Consider the following 22345-nt stretch of genomic DNA (forward strand, 5'->3'; position numbering starts at 1 on the left):
GCATGATATAAATCATTGTTGTTTAAAGCCACTGCAGTTTCGAGGTTCTTTGCTAAGGGAGCATAACCTAGTTTATTCCAGCTGATAAGATACTGCGTATTTTCTATTATCTTCTTAGGGTAGATTCCCAGACATGAATTACTGAGTCTATGAGTTTTTTGACATTTCAAGGCAATTTGCTTTCCAAAATAAACCAGTTTGCATTTCTACTAAGCCATATGAAATGCCACATTTATCATATCCCTGCCATTATTTAGAACTGACAATTTGTAAAAATGCACACTTCATAGCAGAAAAATGTCACGTCTTTATTTGCTAAAAATACTTGGTTCTTCTCGTAGTATTCCAAGGATAGTTCTGGAGTGATCCACGTCATGCTGAACGGTTCAGAGCCCACAGGAGCCTATCCCATCAAAGGGTAAGAACAGCAGCACATTCAAACACAACAGAGAATGCCAAAATATTTATTTAATTGTTTCAAATAGAGGCTAAAGAAAATTATCCTAGTCCCCATCTCATGTTTGCTTCTGTGAATTCAGGTAAAGCAAAACAGATGAATGACCTGGTGATCAGAGCCATGTCTGTAGAGTTAAACCATTAACAGCTGATGAATACAGGAATAAAAAGTAACCTAAAAATAAAAGCTAAAGAAGAAAAACTTCTAAAAGCCCTTTATTTTTTTTTTAAGAAAAGTAATGTGTAAATTAACAACTGAAATGGAAAAAATATCATATTGCTCTAGGGCTTTAAGAAATGTTTCTCAGTTTTTTTGCAGATTATGAAATTCCAAACTTCCAGAAGGAAAAAATTACACAAATCGAGATCTGGGTTATGCATGAAATTGGGGGACCCAATGTGTAAGTTATGGTGATATCAATGATGATAATTGCGCAAGTTTGTTTTTCTTGTATATGACATGACCAAGTTCGTTTAACATTTTCAGTTTGGGGGAAATGACAGCCTTCTTTGTTTCTAATGGGGTTGGTAGAGAAAGACAAAAGCTTGACTTTCTGGGAATGCCACTAGCCGGTCCCAAGCCCAGAGAGAAAACCTCCTTTATCCGGGATATTCTTCTCAGCCAGCGAAGACAGTGTTCCTTTCTGAGTGACTTGGGTAGCTTTGGATGAGTGAGTTCCTTATGCATTTGTGAGGGTCTAAGCCAGTTTCTCCTTCTGATCATTTGAAATTCAAAAGCCTTCACCACTGGTTCTCAGAATTAACCTAGGGATGTCATTCTCAGAGAACAACCAGCTCTTCAACTGGGTCTTGAATAACTGGTTAAGAAAGCTAGTATGATCCGCGTTTTCTGGGAAACCACATGAGTTTACATGTAAATGCAAACTTAAACTCATCCTTCTCAGCAGTAAAGAGCACTGCTGGCACAAACTCAAGATAAAAATGTTCAACTGATTTGGCTTAAAGACAAGCCAATGAGGCCACAGCCTAAATAAAGCTGGACAGCCATGATGGAGCTTCAGAAGCAAGCTGAGGTCTTGTCCTTCAGAACAGTCCCTCCGTGCTACATGGAGGAAGGTATTACTAACCCCAAGGAGTGCAGGTCCCATTGAAAGTGTTTAGGAGAACTTCAGTGAATTCCCTGTGTCCGTGTCGGCCCCCAGGACCTTCTAAGACTCACCATATAAGGGGTTATTTTTCCCGTCTCTTAGGCAATAGATTGTGATAAATTTGCAAACTGCTTAATTACGTAAGTTATACCAAGATCTGCATTCCCCTTCTCAGAAGACAAATTATGCTTATTTTTGCATGCATGAAAAACGTGTATCGTTGGTCTTATTTTTGTGAGAAGTTGCTCTCTCTAGAAGTTATACTTGCTTGTTGTTTTAATGTACCTATCAGAAAAAGTTTGTGCTTTGAACCTACCTTTAACGAGATAAGGGGATTGCAATTCAATGTCATCTCAGCCCATCATTTCTGCTGTGAGAGATTACAAAAGGAGTCAGAGCACCTGGTAGTACATTTGAGCCACAGGATGGAGGTGCAGGTTATGATCTAAGGAAGTAGGACTCTTGGCTCAGATTTTAGGGAAAACATATTAGCACCATAGTTAATAAAATTATAATGTATTAGGGATTATTATTGTTAAATAAGTAGATTTTAGCTGCTCTTGTCACACAAAAAAGTAACTATGTGAGATGATAGATGGTTAATCTGCTTTACTACAATAACCAACTTACTATCTATATGTACCTAATGACATCATGCTGTACACCTAAAATATACAAAATAAAACTTATTTAAAAAATAAAACTCATAAACAGAGAGCTAAAAACAGCATGGCTAACACCTGATTGTGTTTAGCATGGTTTGGGCTGCCTTTATTCAAATAAACAGTTTATAGTTATTTATTTATTTATTTTTTGAGACAGAGTTTCACTCTTGTTGCCCAGGCTGGAGTGCAGTGGCGAGATGTCAGCTCGCTGCAACCTCCGCCTCCCGAGTTCAAGTGATTCTCTTGACTCAACCTCCTGAGTAGCTGGGATTATAGGTGTCTGCTACCATGCCCAGCTGATTTTTTGTATTTTTAGTAGAGACAAGGTTTCACCATGTTGGCCAGGCTGGTCTTGAATTCCTGACCTCAGGTGATCCACCTGCTTCAGCCTCCCAAAGTGCTAGGATTACAGGTGTGAGCCACCATGCCCGGCCTTTATAGTTATTTTAACAACACATTCACTTATCTCTGTGTCCAGCTGTCCTACAGCCTAGATGTTGTTGCTTACTAAAGAGAAATTCTAAGTAGTGAGCCTGGCCCCAAGTAAGGCATTTTCCCAGGTATTGGCAAAGTTCTAAAAAATGATGTTATTCAACACTGTGCTTTCTTCATTCCTATAGTGCCTGGAATTCCACTTCTGTAAAAATTTCCAATTGCTCATTTCCTCCCTGTACACTCCCCCTCTATTAATTTTATGGTGATGAGGCTGTTTACCATCCCATTTCATGTAAACTCAGGGTCCTGCCTGTAATATACCGTGCCTAATAACCACAGCTGGTGGTGTTGTGTATTTACCTCTGTTTGCGTTTGTAAATTCTCCCTGCTTAATTGTGACCATTAGTGAAAGTGGGCAAGAATCAGTGTTGGTACGAGTGTGGGAAATTGCCACTCTCATACTTCATTAGGGTGTAATTTGGTTGTTCATATAAAAGCCTTTAAATGGATGCAAATCTTTGATGCCAGAAAACCTACTTTCAGGAATTTATGCCAAGGGAACAAATAATTAATAATGTGTATAAAAATGAAGTTCCAATCAGTGACTAACTGGCCTGGTAGCATGGGAGGTAAGAATTTACCAAGACAGTTGTAGGTAAAGAAAGACAGATTTATTAGAGAAAGTATGAAAATATGTTGCAAGATGCAACTGGCAGGTCAGCAAGAGACGAGCTGACTGCAGGGAGACAAAGGCTTACTGGGGATTTTACAGAATGGTGCTTGTGCTGTGTGCTGAAGAGCACTTGTGCGGTTCTGATAATGCCAAGGTTGCAGTGAGCTAACTTGCCTTTTTCTATCAGCTGAGCGTCTGCTGATAGGTGGGCATGGGAAGGTTGTGAGTTATTTTTGCAGGAAGCCTATGTGTCCTGGACCATGAAGAAGGTAGACTTATAGCTTATCCGCTTTGTCTTTTTGCTTTCCCCTGCTCCTGCCAGCCTGGCTCCTTTTTCCTAATTAGGACTCCACAGTAACAAAGTTTGTTGTAGTGTAAATGGTATTGAAATAAGAGAATCAACCTAGGTCTTCAACAAGAGAGGATGGGTTCCATGAGTTATGGTCTGTTTATGTAAGGGAGGCCATGCTGGAGCTAAAAATAATGGCAGAGAAGTGTGTGTGTGTGTGTGTGTGTGTGTGTTTGTGTGTGTGTGTGTGTGTATACACACACACACACAGGAGCTAAAGCAGACTACAAAACACATTGGATAGCAGAGACCCTTTGCTGTATTTTTAAAATCTTGCAGAAATAAATATATTTTAAAAGACTAGACCTATATACACCAAAATGTTAATAGAGCTATCTCTAGGGGTGTGAGATTTGGGATAATTTTTTAAAATTTTTGTTTATTTGCATTTTCTATTTTAAAATTTGTATGTTTTGGTGGTTACTTAAAACTTCAAATGAATATACTGTAGTGTAGGCTGAACAAATTGGCAGGTAGCATTGTGCTGAGGCCCTGGAGCACATTGCAGATATGTGTCACTGTCCGGGGACAGACTGCACAGGTGGCTGACACCACACGCATGCACTGGCCCTGGCTCTCCCAGTGCTCCTGGCTGCCCGTCTTCAGGCCCGGTGCTGGGGTCCTCAGAGCATCATCTCCTGGGTCCTGCAGGTTTACCGGAAGCAGCCCTTTTTAAACCAGAGACATTCCAGTTTTCCTTCTGAGAGTAGAATATCCAGGAGCACATGGTCAAAAGAAATTATGTTTAACCCAGAAACAACTTCCTCTTCCTCCTCTTATTTGCTTACTTTTTAGTTATATATTTTTATGTTTTAGGGAATCCTGCGGGGAAGGCAGCATGAAAGTCCTGGAAAAGAGGCTGAAGGACATGGGGTTCCAGTACAGCTGTATTAATGATTACCGGTAGGTGGCCTGTACATCAATGTGCACTTGTAGAGGTGGTGTATGATTTTGGAGGAGGTGGGCTGCCAAAAGGGTATTGATGGCTCTCAGCTCTGAAGGCCATGGTGTCTTCTGGGTGGCTTCTTGGCGTGGAGGCAAGGAGCACTTTCTGGCCTGAGTTTGGCCAGGGCTCCACCCACTGCTGTCCAGAGTCCATCTTCATGGCACTGGACGTTTAAAGGACACAGAGCAGCACTTTCTCATTTGCTCATGCCCAGTTCTCTCCTCACTGTGCTTACTGTGCAGTGAGACACTGGATTACAGGGACTGAGGTTCCTATGTCGATCTCTGTGGGATCCTTGTGCATGACAGGTGCTAAGGTGGGAGTTTGAGATATTTACAGACACATCTTGACCACAGACCAATAGGAAAATAATAATAACTACCACTTGGTGAGCACCTATGGGCCAGACACTTTATATACTTATAATCAGATATCATTTGTGGGCCTTCTTGCTTGGAAATTTTTTAAAAAAATCTTGGCTCAAGCCATCTCTGGACTCAAATCCCTGCCTCTGGCTCTCTCTGCCTCAGCCTCTAAGACTGTGGACCTGCTGATTCTGCAAGGGGCTGGAATCCAACACTGCAAAAACTGAGTGGCTTTCTTGAACATTTCTGAGTGTCTCAGGGTGGAAATGACGTCAGTGGTCTTCTCTTATTGCCCAACACCCTTGATTATCCTGCTTCTTTGCCACTCTCTGCCTTCCCCGCAGCCCCATGGGCCGGATCATTCTCCCAGCTGAGCAAAGCACCCTAAAAGTGTGAACGACTCCCTCCCACTCCATGTCTCCTCAAGACAAGGAGCCCCTCAAGGCTGTTCTGTTATCTGTACCTTTTACTCATATATTATTGCCAGTGCTCTCAAAAGTTACATGTTGTTTATCACCCCCTCTTAAAAACAAAACAAGGCGAATGTCCTTTTCTGGAAATATAATCTATGTACAGAAAAATATACAAAACATGAGTACACACGTGGATGACGTTTCCCCCATTTAGCGCATACCTGCAACCAGCTCTCAGACCAAGAAACAGAATATCCCCAACATCCCCAACGGCTCCCATTGGCCTCTTTTGGTCACCACCCCCATAGTAACCACTCTTTAGATTTGTAATGTCATTTATTAGTTTTAGCTTTCTGTAAGTTTTAAACTCAGTGACAGAGCTGAGTTTTGAACCCAGCTTTGCACGGCCTTAAAGCATGCTCTTTCCTTCCTGCTACCAAGCTCTTCCTTCCTTAATCAAAGCTCTAGTAGTAAATTTTAAAAAATATTCAATTCTTGGCCGAGTGCGGTGGCTCATAGCTGTAATTCCAGCACTCTGGAAGGCCGAGGTGGGCAGATAACGAGGTCAGGAGTTCGAGACCAGCCTGGCCAACATGGTGAAACCCCATCTCTACTAAAAATACAAAAATTAGCTGGGCATGGTGGCTGGTGCCTATAAGCCCAGCTACTTGGGAGGCTGAGGCAGGAGAATCGCTTGAACCCAGGAGGTGGAGGTTGCAGTGAGCCAAGGTGACAAGAGCCTGGGTGGCAAGAGCAAGACTCCATCTCAAAAAAAAAAAAAAAAAAATTCAATTCTTACTCCAAAACAGCTCAATAGCCAAGCGCAGTGGCATGCACCTGTAGTTCCAGCTACTTGGGAGGCTGAGGTGGGAGGATTGCTTAAGCCCAGGAGTTCAAGGGAACAGTGAGCTATGATGGTGCCACTGCAGTCAGTGAGCTCTGATGATGCCACTGCACACTAGCCTGGGTGACAGAGCAGGACCTGGTCTCAAAATAAAACAAAGCAAACCCCCCGCCATCACCCCCCTCAGAAACAAACAACCAACCAAAAAAAAGCTCAATGATGGAGAAAATAGTAGCTAAAATTTTTGCATTCACAACCACTTTGCTTTGTTTTTATGTCACTGGGCTGAGTTGTAACAGCCGGGCCGGGCCAGAGCCCAAGTCTCCTTCCCCCTCACAGCTGCCCAGGGTCTGGGCTTATGTCCTTCCTCTCCATTGTGTCCCTACCTCAGTCAGCCTCAGGGCTCTTCTCTTCCGAGCCTGACTCAGTAAAGAAACGAGGAAGCTCCCATTCCTTTACTGCTCATCGGTTGTCTCTGTGTTAGTGTCAGGAGCAGAGAGGATATAATGAAAGGTATAAATGGGAAAGTGATGAGGGTTAACATAACAAATCCAACTCCAACCCAGACGTGAGAAACTCCTGCCCCTCACAATTCAGGTGGCATTGCCTTCTGCCCCACATCAGTAAAAAGTTCTCCCTGAGGTGCTTGCTCGTTTTGGACGGGGCTTATCTTTTCATGGCCTCCCTTACCTCCTGGTTGGTTTCTGCCAGCACTGTGTTGAAACAGACTCAGTGAAACTCCATGCCTGTTTTTGGGCATAAACAATGACAGATAACTACTCTTATTAAAAATATGCGCATCACATATACACCATGGAATACTATGCAGCCATAAAAAAGGATGAGTTCATGTCCTTTGTAGGGACATGGATGAAGCTAGAAACCATCATTCTGAGCAAACTTTCACAAGGACAGAAAACCAAACACCGCATATGCTCACTCACAGGTGGGAACTGAACAATGAGAACACTTGCACACAGGGTGGGGAACATCACACACCGGGGCCTGTCGTGGGGTGGGGGGATGGGGGAGGTATAGCATTAGGAGATATACCTAATGTAAATGACGAGTTGACGGGTGCGGCACACCAACATGGCATGCGTATACATATGTAACAAACCTGCACTTTGCGCACATGTACCCTAGAACTTAAAGTATAATAATAATAAAAAAAAATATGTGCATCAAGTAGACATTACTGAAAGGTAGCTGAGTCAAGGACAGAAGACATGGCATGCCGTAGAGAGAACAGTATCATGTTCCTATTCTTCCATGGTCCCTGCAGTGATCCTGCCACAGAGATCCTGTCTAGGCTTGCCTCCTACCTAACTCCCCGTGTGCCACCAAGACCTGACTCCTTCTTCATTGCTGCTTCCCTTCCCCACTCCCGGCACCTTGGAACTTCACATCTTCTCCCTCTATGGTGCACAGCAAGTTAGCTTTCCTCTTTGATGCCTGAGCACTGGCCATCACCCATGTGGTTCAAGTCCAACCTTCTGCCCAAAGTACTTATCAGGTCGTACATGTTGTATATGCATAGAAAAATGGTTAGAAGCTCGGGCCCTGGAGTCAGCCTGCATAGTTCAAGTTCAGCCCTTCAACTTGCTACTGTGAGAACTTGGGCGGGTTATTGTGGTCAGCTTTCTCAATTGTAAATTGGAGAAGATAAAGCACCTATTCCATTTGGTTGTTATGAGGATTAGATGACATGATCCTTACAAAAGATATAATCAAATGTCTTTGTACATAGTAAGTGCTTGATAAGTGCTGGCTAATATTTTTATTTGTTTTATTTTTTCTAGACACAGGGCCTCACTCTGTTATCCAGGCTGGAGTGCAGTGGTGCAATCATAGCTCACTGCAGCCTTGAACTCCTGGGCCTCCAGCCTCAGCCTCCTGAGTAGCTGAGACTATAGGCATGAGCCTCTGCACCCAGATAATTTTTAGATTTTTTTTTTTTGTTTTTGTAGAGCCAGGGTCTCACTATGTTGCCCAGGCTGGTCTCAAACTCCTGGTCTCAAGCAGTCCTCCTGCCTCAACTTCCCAAAGTGTAAGCCACTGGGCTGGGCCACTAATATTTTTAGAGGAAATTGTTTGTGTATTCTTTGAGGTCAGAGACTACTGTATCTCCAGGACTTTTCAGGCAAGCCATAAATGTTTGATGGATGAAAGTTATTTAAATAATACCTTAAATATTATTTTCATTCTGTAGACCAGTGAAGCTCTTACAGTGCGTGGACCACAGCACTCATCCTGACTGTGCCTTAAATTCGTAAGTAAATGTCTTAACCCAAATCATTCTTTCCGAAGATAACCATCTCCTTTCAGAAGTTTTCAGTTCACAAACATGAACATATTATCAGACGCAGATGTAAGTGTGCTCATTTGGTTCTGGTTTGGCCTTATTTTTATTTATATATATCTGTCTTAGTTTTTGGACAAAAAGCAATCACACTACACATAACGTCCTGCTGTGAGCTTTCTTCACTTGCTGGTGTAATGGGGCCACCCTTTAAAGTTTGTTCATACTTCTGTCCCAGTCTTTTAGTGGCTGTAGAGCAATCTGTAGGATGGTCACACCACCTTTTTTTTTTTTTGAGACAGAGTCTCGCTGTATCTCCCAGGCTGGAGTGCAGTGGCGCAATCTCGGCTCACTGCAAGCTCTGCCTTCCGAGTTCACGCCATTCTCCCGCCTCAGCCTCCCTAGTAGCTGGGACTACAGGCGCCCACCACCACGCCCGGCTAATTTTTTTGTATTTTTTGTAGAGACGGGGTTTCACCGTGTTAGCCAGGATGGTTTCAATCTCCTGACCTTGTGATCCGTCTGCCTCGGCCTCCTAAAGTGCTGGGATTACAGGCGTGAGCCACCGCGCCTGGCCCACACCACCTTTTATGTAATCCTTTCTGAGTCATGGGCTGGCTTGGTTGTATGTTGTTATAGTAGTTGTTTTGCTATTATAAACAATGCTGAAATATAATCCTTGATTATATACTTTAAGCTGTTGTGCAAGTATTTGTGTAGGATAGATTCCCAGAAATTGAGTTGCTGAGTCAAAGAATGTTTGTGTATTTTAAATTTTGGTATGGTCTGAGAAATTTTGATAATGTTTCAAAAAGGCTGTGCCAGCATACACTTCCACCACCATTATATGCTGGGAGTGCCCCTTCTCCACTCCTCCACATTATTTATTTTCTATATCCATATCTGTATCTGTGCATGTAACTATAGCCATATCATTTTAGCCAATCTTAAGGGTAAAACATAGTGCATTATTGTCATTTCAGTTTGTGTTGGCAGGAAGATTTCTGATCCCTCCACTCGAATTCTCTTCCGAAATCTATTTACTAACATCATACTTATCCTGACAATCTTACTCAAGTGTTCTTTCCTCTATGAGGCTTTCCTCATTCTCCACGTTGATTGAGGAACTCCCTTCTCTTTGCTCCCAAGGGCTTTGTACACAATCTGATGACAGCGCTTTACTCTTCCTAGCCCTGCTATCGTTCATTTTGTAACATCTGCCTGCCTCACTCTGCCTTCCTCTTTGTGTTTCTCTTAGTATTTTTCATTACAGTTGCACATAGTGGGTGCACCATCTATGCCTGTAGGATCCATTCTTCCATTTACAAGGGAAGAGAACTCATCAGAGTGCACAGCAACTATATGCTAGGCATTTGCTGTGTGCACTACATAAAATAGTATGTTTATCTGAATAACTAGTACATTAAAGAGAGTCAGGCTGGGTGTGGTGTCTCATGCCTGTAATCCCAGCACTTTGGGAGGCTGACGCGGGTGGATCACCTGAGGTCAGGAGTTCGAGACTGGCCTGACCAACATGGTGAAACCCCATCTCTACTAAATACAAAACATTAGCCAGGAGTGGTGGTGCATGCCTGTAATCCCAGCTACTTGGGAGGCTGCGGCAGGAGAATCACTTGAACCCAGTAGGTGGAGGTTGCAGTGAGCTGAGATTGCGCCAGCGCACTCCAGCCCGGTCAACAAGTGTGAAACTCCATCTCAAGAAATAAAATAAAATAAAATAAAATAAAATAAAATAAAATAAAATAAAAAAATGAGAGAGAGAGAGAGTACATGCACTGGCGAGCTGGCTTGTCATCCCCATGTAGTTCTTCTTCTCTTCTTCATTTAGTAATAGAACCCTTGAATTTTAGATGGGTTCATGGCTATCAAGAATAACAATCCCAGCCTCCCTACCCACTGTGGCTACGTGACATGCAATTTCTGGGTTTAGCACTTGAAAGGAAGGGACATACATTCCCTTTCTCCTTTTATGCTGGCTGGTGTATGGGCCCACAAGATGTGGAGGTGAGCGTCTTCAACTGGGCGTGGCAGAGTAACACAGCAAAAGGAAGCTGGGTGCCTCTGTACCATGGCACCACTCTACCAGCCCTGGAGAGTTACTGAGAGAGAAATAAACATCTATCTTCTCTAAGCCACTGTCATTTAGACAGAAGCCAGACTTTTATTTGATCCAATGTGGGTAGGTTCATATTCTCCCTTCAGAAACAAAGAAACTCTGGCTCAGAGAAGTTAATGAAAGACTCACCCAATACCACCCAGCTAGTGCAGGCAGAACCAGGATCTGAAGGAGTCTGAGAACTGTCAAAATTCATTCTGGCAGATGTCTTGCTCTTTGGGCTGGAAATTAGGACAACAGACCCATCATCTCCAGCATGTATTCTAGGAGCCAACATCCCAGGGTTCAGTGATGGATTTAAGTCCTCTCCTCATTCTTTAATGCTATTCGTTCCCTGTGAATTTGGCATGTATCGTTTCTGAGTCCTTTCACAGGAGATAAAGGATAGCCTGTGAACCTGGGTCTTTCGTTTCCTCACCTGAAAATGAAGTCCACCCCCCACATCACTGCTGCTCAAAAACCTTCAAAGTTCCCTGCTACCAAGTTCAGACTTCTAGTCCCATCTTCCAGGTTCATCATACTCTTTCCAGACGCGTCACCCACTGCTTCTCACCTGGAACTTTTATTTCAAGGCTAGTTTTGATCCACTTCCCATAAGATATCATACTCTTTCCTGCTCATCAGCCTGTGGAAACACCATTTCGGCAGCAGTAAGCACTCTGTTCTTACTGAGTTAGTCAGATGATCTGAAATTGTCAGTTTTTTTTTATCTACCAAGCCTCCATGAGGTTACCCTGATCCCTGATCTCAATATTTAAAATTATAGCCTCCATCTCACAACTGTGGCTCTTCAAAACCCTCATGTGACTGCATTTTTTTTCTTTTTTATAGTGTTTATCTTCTGACTGACCTACTTATGAAGTTCATTCTTATTTATTTATTTTTTTTGAGACAAGGTCTCTCTCTGTCACCCAGGCTATAGTGCAGTGCAGTGGCACAATCACGGCTCACTGCAGATTTGACCTCCTGGGCTCACGTGATCTTCCCATCTCAGCCTCCCAGATAGCTGGGGATACAGGCACTCACCACTATGCCAAGCTAACTTTTACAGTTTTTTTTTTTTTTGGTAGAAATGAAGTCTCACTATATTGCCCATGCTGGGAAGTTCATTCTTTAGCGCCTCCCACCTGTTAGAACATGAGCTCCAGGAGGTCAGGGACTTTGACCTGTTTTGTTCACTGAAGATGGTATTCTAAGGACCTCAAACAGAGCTTGCAACCTGGTAGACACTTAGGAATGAATGAATCAATGAATGGATGAATAGATGAATGAATGAATGATTGGATTCTACCCTGGAAAGGCATAGATTTAAGAAGAACGATGTTCAAAGGTGCTGGGCAGCTAGAAGGAATGACAAATGCTCTACAACAGCTTCAGAGAAGTGCCCAGAGGCTGCATATACATAAGTTCTACATTTTGATTGCAAGAAAAAGAATCCTTCTGTGGCTCACTTATGTGGAAAAGGAGGGAATAAAGTGTTGCAAAGATTTAGCGGTATAGACTTTCTAAGGAGCCTGGAACCTCATAAGACTTGGATAGGGAAGTGTCTGTGGTGTTAGAATTACTTAGGTTTGTATGGTTTTACTCTTTGTCCCATAAATCAGACTGTCAACCTATACAGAAACAGACCATGTAAAATTCCTTGTTCTAAAACCCACTGCACCCTACACCACCATTCCTGAAATGGGCAAATGGTGCCATCCTAGCACCAGTTCCTTGGGTTAGCTCCCCTGCTGCATGAAGTATAAGGAGAACGAGGGCAGCTCTTCTCACTTTTCCTCGGTATTTTTCTTTTTTTTTTTTGAGACAGAGTCTCACTCTGTTGCCCAGGCTGGAGTGCAGTGGCGTGATCTTGGCTCACTGCAACCTCCGCCTCCCAGGTTCAAGCAATTCCCCTGCCTCAGCCTCCCGAGTTTTCCTCAGTATTTCTGAGCACTTTGCAGTGTCAGGCTTCCAGCTGGCACTCTGGTGTGATCATCTCATTTTACTCCAACCACATTCCTGGAAGGAAGACAGTTTGATTTTCATCAATGATGCTGAGGTTCAGAGAGATTAAGCAATCACTTAATGTTACTCAGAGCCAGAAGCAAAACCGAGGTTTGTCTGTGTGTAAAGTTCTCGTTCTTCCTACCACACCACACTGCCTTAAAATGTCTCTGGGGCTCACACCACAGCAGGTAAGTAAGGGGTTTGCAGTTTCTGACCTGTTCTTCCCTGTGTGTGGGCGTTCTTTCAGTGACTGTTGGTAGACATTTTTGACAATTCTGGCCGATTCCTTTGAATGTCAAGGATAAAACTCTCTTTCACTCTGCCAAGTTTTTCTCCAACTTTCATCACCCTGGCAATAATTTTACTAATCTCTTTTTTAAACATTCTAGCAGTGAATATTCATAGATAATTTACAAAAGAGAAACCACAAATAGCAAATATACAAAATTATTTAATCACTCTAATAATAATGAAATACAAATTCAATAAGGTGTCATTTTCACCTAAACTTTTTTGGCATACATTAAAACATAGCAGAAAAATGTTTTAGAGATGTTATTCAATGCTTGATGTCACTGTAAATTGATAAAGTGCTTTGGGAAAACAATTTGACAATATGTGTTAAGAATTAGAAAAACATCACAGTCTTTGACCTAGGTCACACTTTAGGGTACTTTTGGTGCCCTGTTCCAAAGAAGTGATTTGAAATGTGCATACAGCCTATATGCTCAAATATGTTCACCAGAGCATTCTTTATAATACTGAAATACTGGGAACTGAACCCAAATATCCACTGACAAGTAAATAGTTACATCAAAGGGAACACTTACTGGAGGGAGTAGAATGTAGCCCTTAAAGCCCTTAAAGACAATGGTAGGATAATCACACAGCAAGCAGAAGACCCCATGAATAATCCAAGAGGAAAAAACCAACCTTAGTGCTTATAGGTTATAATATTGGCCAAAAGTTCAGTAGACTTTTAATCTGCAGGATTGGTGATGATATGAGAAAACAGACATATAGTACTGAAATGAGGACTCAGTGTGGCACTGAGGGCCAAGGGCAAACATCAGATCTCTTAACTTAGCTGGAAGTCTCTATCCTAAATGCCCCAGGCCACAGAGCAGGACTACTCATCTCTACTTGTTTAGGAATAGTGGGGTAAAGGGCTTTTAATCTGCAAAGGTTTCAAATGAAATAAACAACTGTTCATGTAAATCCACCCATTTTATTAATAGTTTTGTGGTAAATTTAGGGACAATCTGTATGTTTCGTTATTTAATTATTGGCAATATTTTAGAGAATGTAGCATATAAGAACAGCTGTTGGATTAAACCTGTGATGCCAGTATATGGGTTACTATTAAGTAACTAATTCTTTTTCTCTTTTCTTTTTTTTTTTGGAGACAGATTCTCGCTTTGTCACCCAGGCACGGAGTGCAGTGGTGTGATCATGGCTTACTGCAACCTCAACCTCTTGGGTTCAAGTGATCCTCCTGCCTCATCCTTTCATGTGGCTGAGACTAGAGGAGCAAGCCAGCACTACTGGAAAATTTTCTTCCTTCCTTCCTTTCTTCTTCTTTTTTTTTTTTTTTGATGGAGTCTCGCTCTGTCACCCAGGCTAGAGTTCAGTGGCTTGATCTTCGCTCATCACTGCAGCCTCCATCTCCCGGGCTCAAGTGATTCTCCTGCCTTAGCCTGCCAAATAGCTGGGACTACAGGTGTGAGCCACCACGCCTGGCTGATTTTTGTATTTTTAGTGGAGATGAAGTTTTACCATGTTGGCCAGGCTGGTCTCAAACTCCTGACTTCAGGCGATCCTCCTGCCTTGGCCTCCCAAAGTGCTGGGATTATAGGTGTGAACCACCACACTCAGCCAAGTAACTGATTTTAGGCTTGGGATTTTTAGTAGGAAGTTATAAGAGAATTTTACCAAGTTTTGAACCAGTATTGGCATTTGTAAAAGAATTAAGATTAAATGTTATGCATTTATTAGGTTTACTACTCAAGTAATTGAGAAAGTTTTGCTAATTTAAAGTCATTTAAAGTATTTTTTAAAAAAGATGTAATATTTTAATATTTAAGTTGAAAATAACCTGAAGCCTTGCCCAGTGGCTCATGCCTGTAACCCCAGCACTTTGGGAGGTCAGTGTGGGAGGATCACTTAAGCCCAGGCATTCAAGACCAGCCTAGGCAACACGGCGAGACCCCGCCTCTACAAGCAGACAAACAAAAAATTAGCCGGGTATGTTGGTGTGCACCTATGGTCCCAGCTACTCAGGAGTCTGAGGCAGGAGGATTCTCTAAACCCAGAAGGGTCAATGCTTCAGTGAGCTGTAGTCACGCCACTGCACTCCAGCCTGGGTGACAGAATGAGACCCTGTCTCAAATAATAATAATAATAATAATAATAATAATAATAATAATTTAACCTGAAATAACTTGAGTTTAAAACATCGCAGGAATTAAGTAAGTGTGACACATCCTTAAGAGTTATTGTCAGAGTTCACTAGGTTTTTAAATAGAACAGTGTGATTTATAAATTAAATAAAAGGGCATGGGAAAATTAGGCTTTTGAGTGTATAAATGCAATAACAAGAATTAATTTTAAAAATCAAAGTAACTGCAAATAGTGCAGTTACCCCCTCAAGTATAGTCTCACATTGACAAGAAAAGCTTTTTAAGCTACAAAGTGACAAACCAATGCACAGAACATGAACCCAGACATGTAAAGCAGAAGAATGCAAAACAGCATGTTTCTATTTGTGCATGATAATGGATATAGCGATAGAAATGGTTCTGAGAAAGTAAACTGCAAGCTCCTAACTGTGGGTTCCTTCTAGGCAAAGGAATAGGAACTGGAAAAAGATGAAGGGAGGCTGTCATCATTAGTGTATATAATTATGAGTTATTTTATTTTTTAAAAAAGTAAAGAAAAATGTAACCTTATGTTAATTAGTCAATTATTTGAAAGCAAAAGTAATTTTAAATTTTGAGTGAATCAAGTCTGGGACATTAACTGCATCACAGGTGCAATTGTAGAAAATGTCCGGTAGGTGGAGCCCTAATACAAACCTGTGGGTGAGATTTCTTTAGAAAAAAGAAGGGAGGACCAGCATTCAAATGGAGTCAGGAAATTTTAAGGACAGGGCCACTAGTCCAGAGCCATGGGATATATTTCCAAGCCAACATTAGGTGGTTTCATAATTTTAAAAATTCATCTTTTAGTTGGTTTAAAAGAATTCAGTAATTTCTGTTTTTACAAACCCAGTGGCCAGATACTGTTTACTATGAATAGGGTCCATATTTTGGGCAGGCCCTCTGTTGATGTCTTCATGCCAGGACAGGTTTTTCTTCACCACTTAAACTCTGATAATGTAATAGCCATCAGTAGGAAACCTGGCTAACACTGTGTTCCATCCATACAATAAGAATTCATCCACAAGGAAGAATGAATTAACTCCCTGTGTACCAATATGGAAGCATGTTCAAAATATGACGTTAGGTGAAGGACACACGTTGCAGATTCCATTTGTGCTTAGATAAAAGGATATCTAAAGACATCTAAGGATAATTTGCAGGGCAGCAGCAGGTCCTGTTGTCTAGAGAAGCTCAGGAAACAACGTCTTGAGATGGTATTTCAATGACATGTGTGCTCAGGATTGCAGAAATAGGAGTTAGTTCTATTGAGCAGGTTTAGCATGCATGTGTGCATTGCATTCCTGGAAAGAGAACTCAAACTATCACAGTTGGTTTTCTATGGAAAGTGCAAATGAGGAGACTAAGAGACTTTTACTTTCCACTTTATAACTTCCTATATACTATGTAAATTTCTCCACGGTGTGCACAATTTGCTTTTTTTTTTTTTTTTTAACTGATAGCAGTAGAATTTATTCAAATACGCCTTAATATGGGCACTGGTGTTTGCCTGTGGTGCTCTTGATATATAAGGCCTGGACATTCTGCCAGTTTTTCTTGAGCAATGTCACCAAGAAGTTGACAGGCAGGTGAATGTTACACACAAGCTCATTGTCTGTGCTTTTCACATGGCCAACAGCCACAGCCAGACATAACACCTTCTTCATGTGGAAATTGATTGTGGACTTCATCTCATCCACTTTGGCCACCATGTTTTCCTTGTGTGTGAGCAGGGTGGGGCAATTTCCTGCCTTATTTAGGACTGGGCCAAGGATTTGTGGGATCTGCTTGATCAGAGACCCTGAGGCCAAAAATGCGTCATACTCTTGGCCAGCTTCTTGACCAGTTTCTTATTCTTGTTGAGTTTTTTCAGAACCTCGTTTTCCATGTGGTGGATATCCACAACCTTGGCCTTGTCACAGTGCTGCTGGTTACCCAGGACAGACACGGAGAACTTGGGGCGGGGAGTGGACTTAAGCCTGAGGGTGCCCGAGAAGCGCTTGTCCTTCTGGGGAGTCATAGTTCTTGAAGCTGATCTGCAACTCTACCGTCTCTAGAAACTTGGGGTGCTTGCGCTGGTTCCGGTACAGGACTTCACACACCGCCTCCTACAGGGTGTCACGGGAGACTTTGCTGCTCATGGCTTCTCGCTCTGCGCTACCCAGAAGAGAGACTAATACTGCACATATATTTTTGAGTGTAGATTCCATACACCAATACTGACACTTTCTCTATTTCCTTGTTAATTTGCAGGGCAGCAGCCACTACTCAAAGAAAAGCCCCAAGTCTTTATGCAGAACAAAGTGCGGGTCTTATCATTCCCCTCCTTCTGGTGCTGGCTTGCGGGACTCAACTGTAACTGGAAACTGTGTTGCTCTAACCCTCCTCCAGCCCTGCAGCCTCCCCTTGCAGTCATCATTCGTGTTCTGTGTATACCAAATGATTCTGTTGTCTAAAGAAGCTTTTTGCTGGGAAAATGATGTCCTGAAAATGGTATTTCAATGAGGCATATGTTCAGGATTTCAGAAACAAGAAATTAGTTCTATTTAGCAGGTTAAAAAATGCTGCACTAGAATTAAAGCAAGTTATTTTCTTATTTTTATAATGACACAAAGCATTGGGAGTCAGACTGCTTGCATATTATCAAACATTTTTAGAGAATTCTAATAAAGCTGTATTTTACGTAATCTATATTTTCCTATATCCAGCAGCACGCACACTGCATGCTTGTTGATTGCTTAAGACATATGTATACTATATAAATATATGCATATATGGTCTGCAAAGTTTTCATTTATTTGGTATAAAGATGTTCAGTTAATGGTTCCTTTTTATTTTGAGAGACAGAGTTTCACTCCTTTGCCCAGGCTGGAGTGAAGTGGTGAGATCTCAGCTCACTGCAACCTCCGCTTCCAGGATTCAAGCGATTCTCCTGCCTCAGCCTTCCGAGTAGGTGGGATTGCAAGTGCCTGCCACCATGCCCAGCTAATTTTTGTATTTTTAGTAGAGACGGGGTTTCACCATGTTGGCCAGGCTAGTCTCAAATTCTTGACCTCAGGTGAACCACCCGCCTCAGCCTCCCAAAGTGCTAGGATTACAGGCGTGAGCCACCACATCCAGCCATAATAGTTACTTATAATGAGGGAAAAACCCAAAATATCCAGTAATATTTACATATTTACTGAAACTGTTTGGAACTTGTATTAGTTTGTTCTTGCATTGCTATAAAGAACTACCCAAGACTGGGTAATTTACAAAAAAAAATAAAAAAGGTTTAATTGACTCGCAGTTCTGTGTCTGGAATTGGTTCCTTCCGGTGGGTTCTTGGTCTTGCTGACTTCAAAAATGAAGCCGTGGACTTTTGCGGTGAGTGTTAACAGCTCTTAAAGATGGTGTGTCCGGAGTTTGTTCCTTCAGATGTGTCTGGAGTCTCTTCCTTCTGGTGGCTTCGTGGTCTCGCTGACTTCAAGAATGAAGCTGCGGACCTTCGCAGCAAGTGTTACAGCTTTTAAAGGTAGTGTGGACCCAAAGAGTGAGCAGCAGCAAGATTTATTGTGAAGAGTGAAAGAACAAAGCTTCCACAGTGTGGAAGGGGACCCAAGCAGGTTGCCGCTGCTGGCTCAGTGGCCAACTTTTATTCCCTTATTTGGCCCCACCCACGTCCTGCTGATTGGTCCATTTTACAGAGTGCCGATTGGTCCATTTTACAGAATGTTGATTGGTGCATTTACAATCCTTTAGCTAGACATAGAGTGCTGATTGGTGCGTTTTTACAGAGTGCTGATTGGTGCGTTTACAATCCTTTAGCTGGACACAGAGTGCTGATTGGTGTGTTTTTACAGAGTGCTGATTGGTGCATTTACAATCCTTTAGCTAGACAGAAAAGTTCTCCAAGTCCCCACTCGACCTAGGAAGTCCAGCTGGCTTCACCTCTCAGTTCCACAGGCTTACAGGAAGCATGGCTGGGGAGGCCTCAGGAAACTTACGATCATCGTGGAAGGCAAAAGGGAAGCAGACATGTCTTACAAGGCCAGAGAAGGAGGAAGGGAGTGAAGGGGGAGGTGCTACATGCTTTCAAACAACCAGATCTTGTGAGAACTCTGTCATGAGACAGCACTAGGGGATGGTGCTAAACCATCAGAAACCACCTATGTGATCCAATCACCTCCCACCAGACCCCACCTTCAACACTGGGGATCACAATTCAATATGAAATTTAGGTGGGGATACAGAGCCAAACCATATCAGAACTATTTACATGGGTTTTAGTATATTTGTAGAATGGAGTATCATTCAACAAGTAAAAGCCATGTTTACCAATTCAAATGTCCTTCAAATGGTGAATGAATAAACTAACTGGTAAATCTATACCATGGAATACTACTCAGCAATAAAGGTAAGTACCTTGATATATGCAGCAATATGGATGAAACCCAAATGTGAGAGCTGCCACACCAAAAGGCCACCAACTGTATGATTCTATTTATATGACATCCTCGAAAAGGCAGAACCATAGTAGCGGAGAGCAGACCAGTGATTGTGGGGGTTGGGGATGATCAGGACTAGAAGGAGGCGCTGACTGCAAAGCGACACTGAGAAAAATTTTGGGAGCGATGGAACTGCTCTGTGTCTTGACTGTGGTGGTGATTGCATGAATCCATGTGTTTGTCAACACTCATGGACCTGTACATGAAAAAGAGTAAATTCTATTTTATGTAAACCAAAAAGAAATGTTTTCAAAGAACATTTAATAACATAGGAAAATGTGTAAGAGATAAAATAGAAAACTTAATTGTATGATGCAAATGTCTGAAGTATGATACAAATTTAATATATTATGAATGTGTGTGCAGATGATATACATATATTATAAATGAATGACGCAAAAGAAAATAAACCAAAAGGCAAAGCAGTTTTCTCCAGACAGTGGTCATATTTTATTTCTGACTTTTGACTTTTTTGTGTTTTCCAAATTTTCTCCAATGAGCATGAATTGCTTTTATTATCAGAAAAAGACAAACACACACACACTAACACACACACACAGACACACACATCATATGTGTAGTAATTTGACCTGACATAAAACATTTCCAGAAGGGAAAAACAAAACCAAAAGCTCTTCACAGACACTTCTGTGATCTCTTTACTGCTTCCTTGACCTAAAGCAAGTGTGAGTCATTAGGCATGAAAGCTGATGATTCTAATTCTGATGCCCCAGGGCCGGCAAGTGGCAGAGGAGCTCCTTACCTTCCTGTCGGGTACTATAGATCTCTAGAGAGAAAACGGAACACTTCCCATGCAGGCCCTGGCGACCCCAGGCAGCCACAGGACCTCTCTCCAGCCCCACAGCTCTGAATGCCAAGCTCTCTCTTCCTTACCCTGCCACCCCCATCTCTGGTGAGATCCTCCTGGCAGTGTCGTTACTCAATTTTTGTGGACACTCGACCAAATATTCACTATAAAACTAGGAAAATGCACAGCTTTATGGTTATTGCATGTATATAGATAAATATTAGGTTGGTGCAAAAATAATTGTGGTTTTTGCCATTAAAAGTAATGGCAAAAACTTGAGGTCAGGAGTTTGAGACCAGCCTGGACAACATAGTGAAACCCTGTCTCCACTAAAAATACAAAAAAAATAGGCCAGGTGTGGTGGCTCACGCCTGTAATCCCAGCACTTTGGGAGGCCAAGGAGGGCGGACCATGAGGTCAGGAGATCAAGACCATCCTGGCTAACACGGTGAAACTCCGTCTTTACTAAAACACAAAAAATTAGCTGGGTGCGGTGGTGGCGCCTGTAGTCCCAGCTACTCGGGAGGCTGAGGCAGGAGAATGGCGTGAACCCGGGAGGCGGAGCTTGCAGTGAGCCAAGATCGCACCACTGCACTCCAGCCTGGGTGACAGAGCAAGACTCCGCCTTAAAAAAAAAAAAAAAAAAATATTAGCTGGGTGTGTTGGTGTGCGCCTGCCCAGTTACTCGGGAGGCTAAGGCAGGAAAATTGCTTGAACTTAGAAGGTGGAGGTTGCAGTGAGCCGAGATTACGCCAGAGCACTCCAGCTTGGATGACAGAGTGAGACTCTCTCTGTCAAAAAAAGAAAAAAACAAAAAAAACCTATTCGAAAAACAGAAAAGACTGCTATTACTTTTAATGGCAAAAGCTGCAATTACTTGCACCAACCTAATATAGAAAACACAATGTATTTACAATTCAACCTTGTGAATATCTAGAGATCCTTTCGGACATTGCTTTGGGCCAACTTCAGTCTCTTTCATTTGAAACCACACAATGGCTGTCTAACTAGTTTCCTGTGCCTTCTGCCTCTTTCTCTTCCGACTTTTCATCTCCCATCATTACCCCCAGTTTGTGGGGTCTACACACAGATCTGCCCTGCCCCATGGTGCTCAATCCAGGGGTTGTCTCTGCACGGCAGGAGGGGCCAGGCTACTTGACCATCACCATCAGTCACCTTGGTCATGATCACAGCAAGCATTCACTGAGTTATACTTGTCATGCCTTCCAGTTTCCATGCCCAGCATACTCCAAAGCACCTGGCAGAACAGTGGATTCCTTCCTCCGTGGGACACTGTGGGGCCAGGTTTTGGTAGTGTTACCGAAACGCCAGGGTTTGCTCTAGGTCCTGTTGCTCACTGCACAGAAAGCAAGTCACTGAGATAAGCATTGCCAGGGAAGAAGGCTTTTTCGGGTGCTGCAGCCAAGAAGAACGGGAAATCATTCTCAAAATTATCTCCTCAACCAGTGGACTAAACTTAGGGGTTTATATAACAGGAAGGAAATGTAACTACATGAGAGAAAACAGGAATGGGGGAGGGGTAAGGAAGAGAAGCTGCTAAACAGGAATCATGATGGATGAAGGGTCTGGCATCTAATTGTGTGGACGGGGTGGTCTGGTGACTTTCGGTTCCTTGATACTAACTGGGTGGCCTAAGGGTCAGTTTCCTGAGGAAGGAATTCAGATAAGACAAACGTAAGTTTCAATCTTTAAGATGAGAGGGTCAATTTTCATGTTTATCCAAAAAACAGTAGACATCACTTCTCTGGGACAGCTGGGCTGGTTTCAGTCGGACACCGCCACAGGGAGCAGGCAGGAGCAGGAACCAGGCCACGTTCAGAAGCGTTAAGGATGGGAAGTGAGACTGCAGAGGAATGAAATCCGTGAAAACCTGGCATGTGGTAGAACATGTTCATTTGGTGTAGACACTAGTGTGTACTGTAAAAGCGG

The 22345-nt window shown here is 42.5% G+C and overlaps 1 protein-coding gene and 1 pseudogene across 2 annotated transcripts in view; one reads left to right on the forward strand and one right to left on the reverse strand.

Annotated features, from left to right (window-relative positions):
* The window catches only part of BST1 (bone marrow stromal cell antigen 1), a 31809-nt gene extending 13421 nt beyond the window's left edge, over positions 1 to 18388 (forward strand). For both annotated transcript variants that reach the window (XM_055246517.2, XM_055246519.2), the window contains 5 exons: positions 342 to 418; positions 765 to 857; positions 4504 to 4590; positions 8468 to 8527; positions 17354 to 18388. In XM_055246517.2, the coding sequence (XP_055102492.1) occupies positions 342 to 418; positions 765 to 857; positions 4504 to 4590; positions 8468 to 8527; positions 17354 to 17459 (423 nt within the window). In that variant the 3' untranslated portion in view covers positions 17460 to 18388. The remainder of the gene's footprint in view (positions 1 to 341; positions 419 to 764; positions 858 to 4503; positions 4591 to 8467; positions 8528 to 17353) is intronic.
* LOC129464965 (large ribosomal subunit protein uL1-like) lies at positions 16588 to 17241 on the reverse strand (annotated as a pseudogene).
* Positions 18389 to 22345: the final 3957 nt, after the last annotated feature.

The sequence above is a fragment of the Symphalangus syndactylus genome, chromosome 16, assembly GCF_028878055.3.
Source record: "Symphalangus syndactylus isolate Jambi chromosome 16, NHGRI_mSymSyn1-v2.1_pri, whole genome shotgun sequence".
NCBI classification, from domain to species: domain Eukaryota; kingdom Metazoa; phylum Chordata; class Mammalia; order Primates; family Hylobatidae; genus Symphalangus; species Symphalangus syndactylus.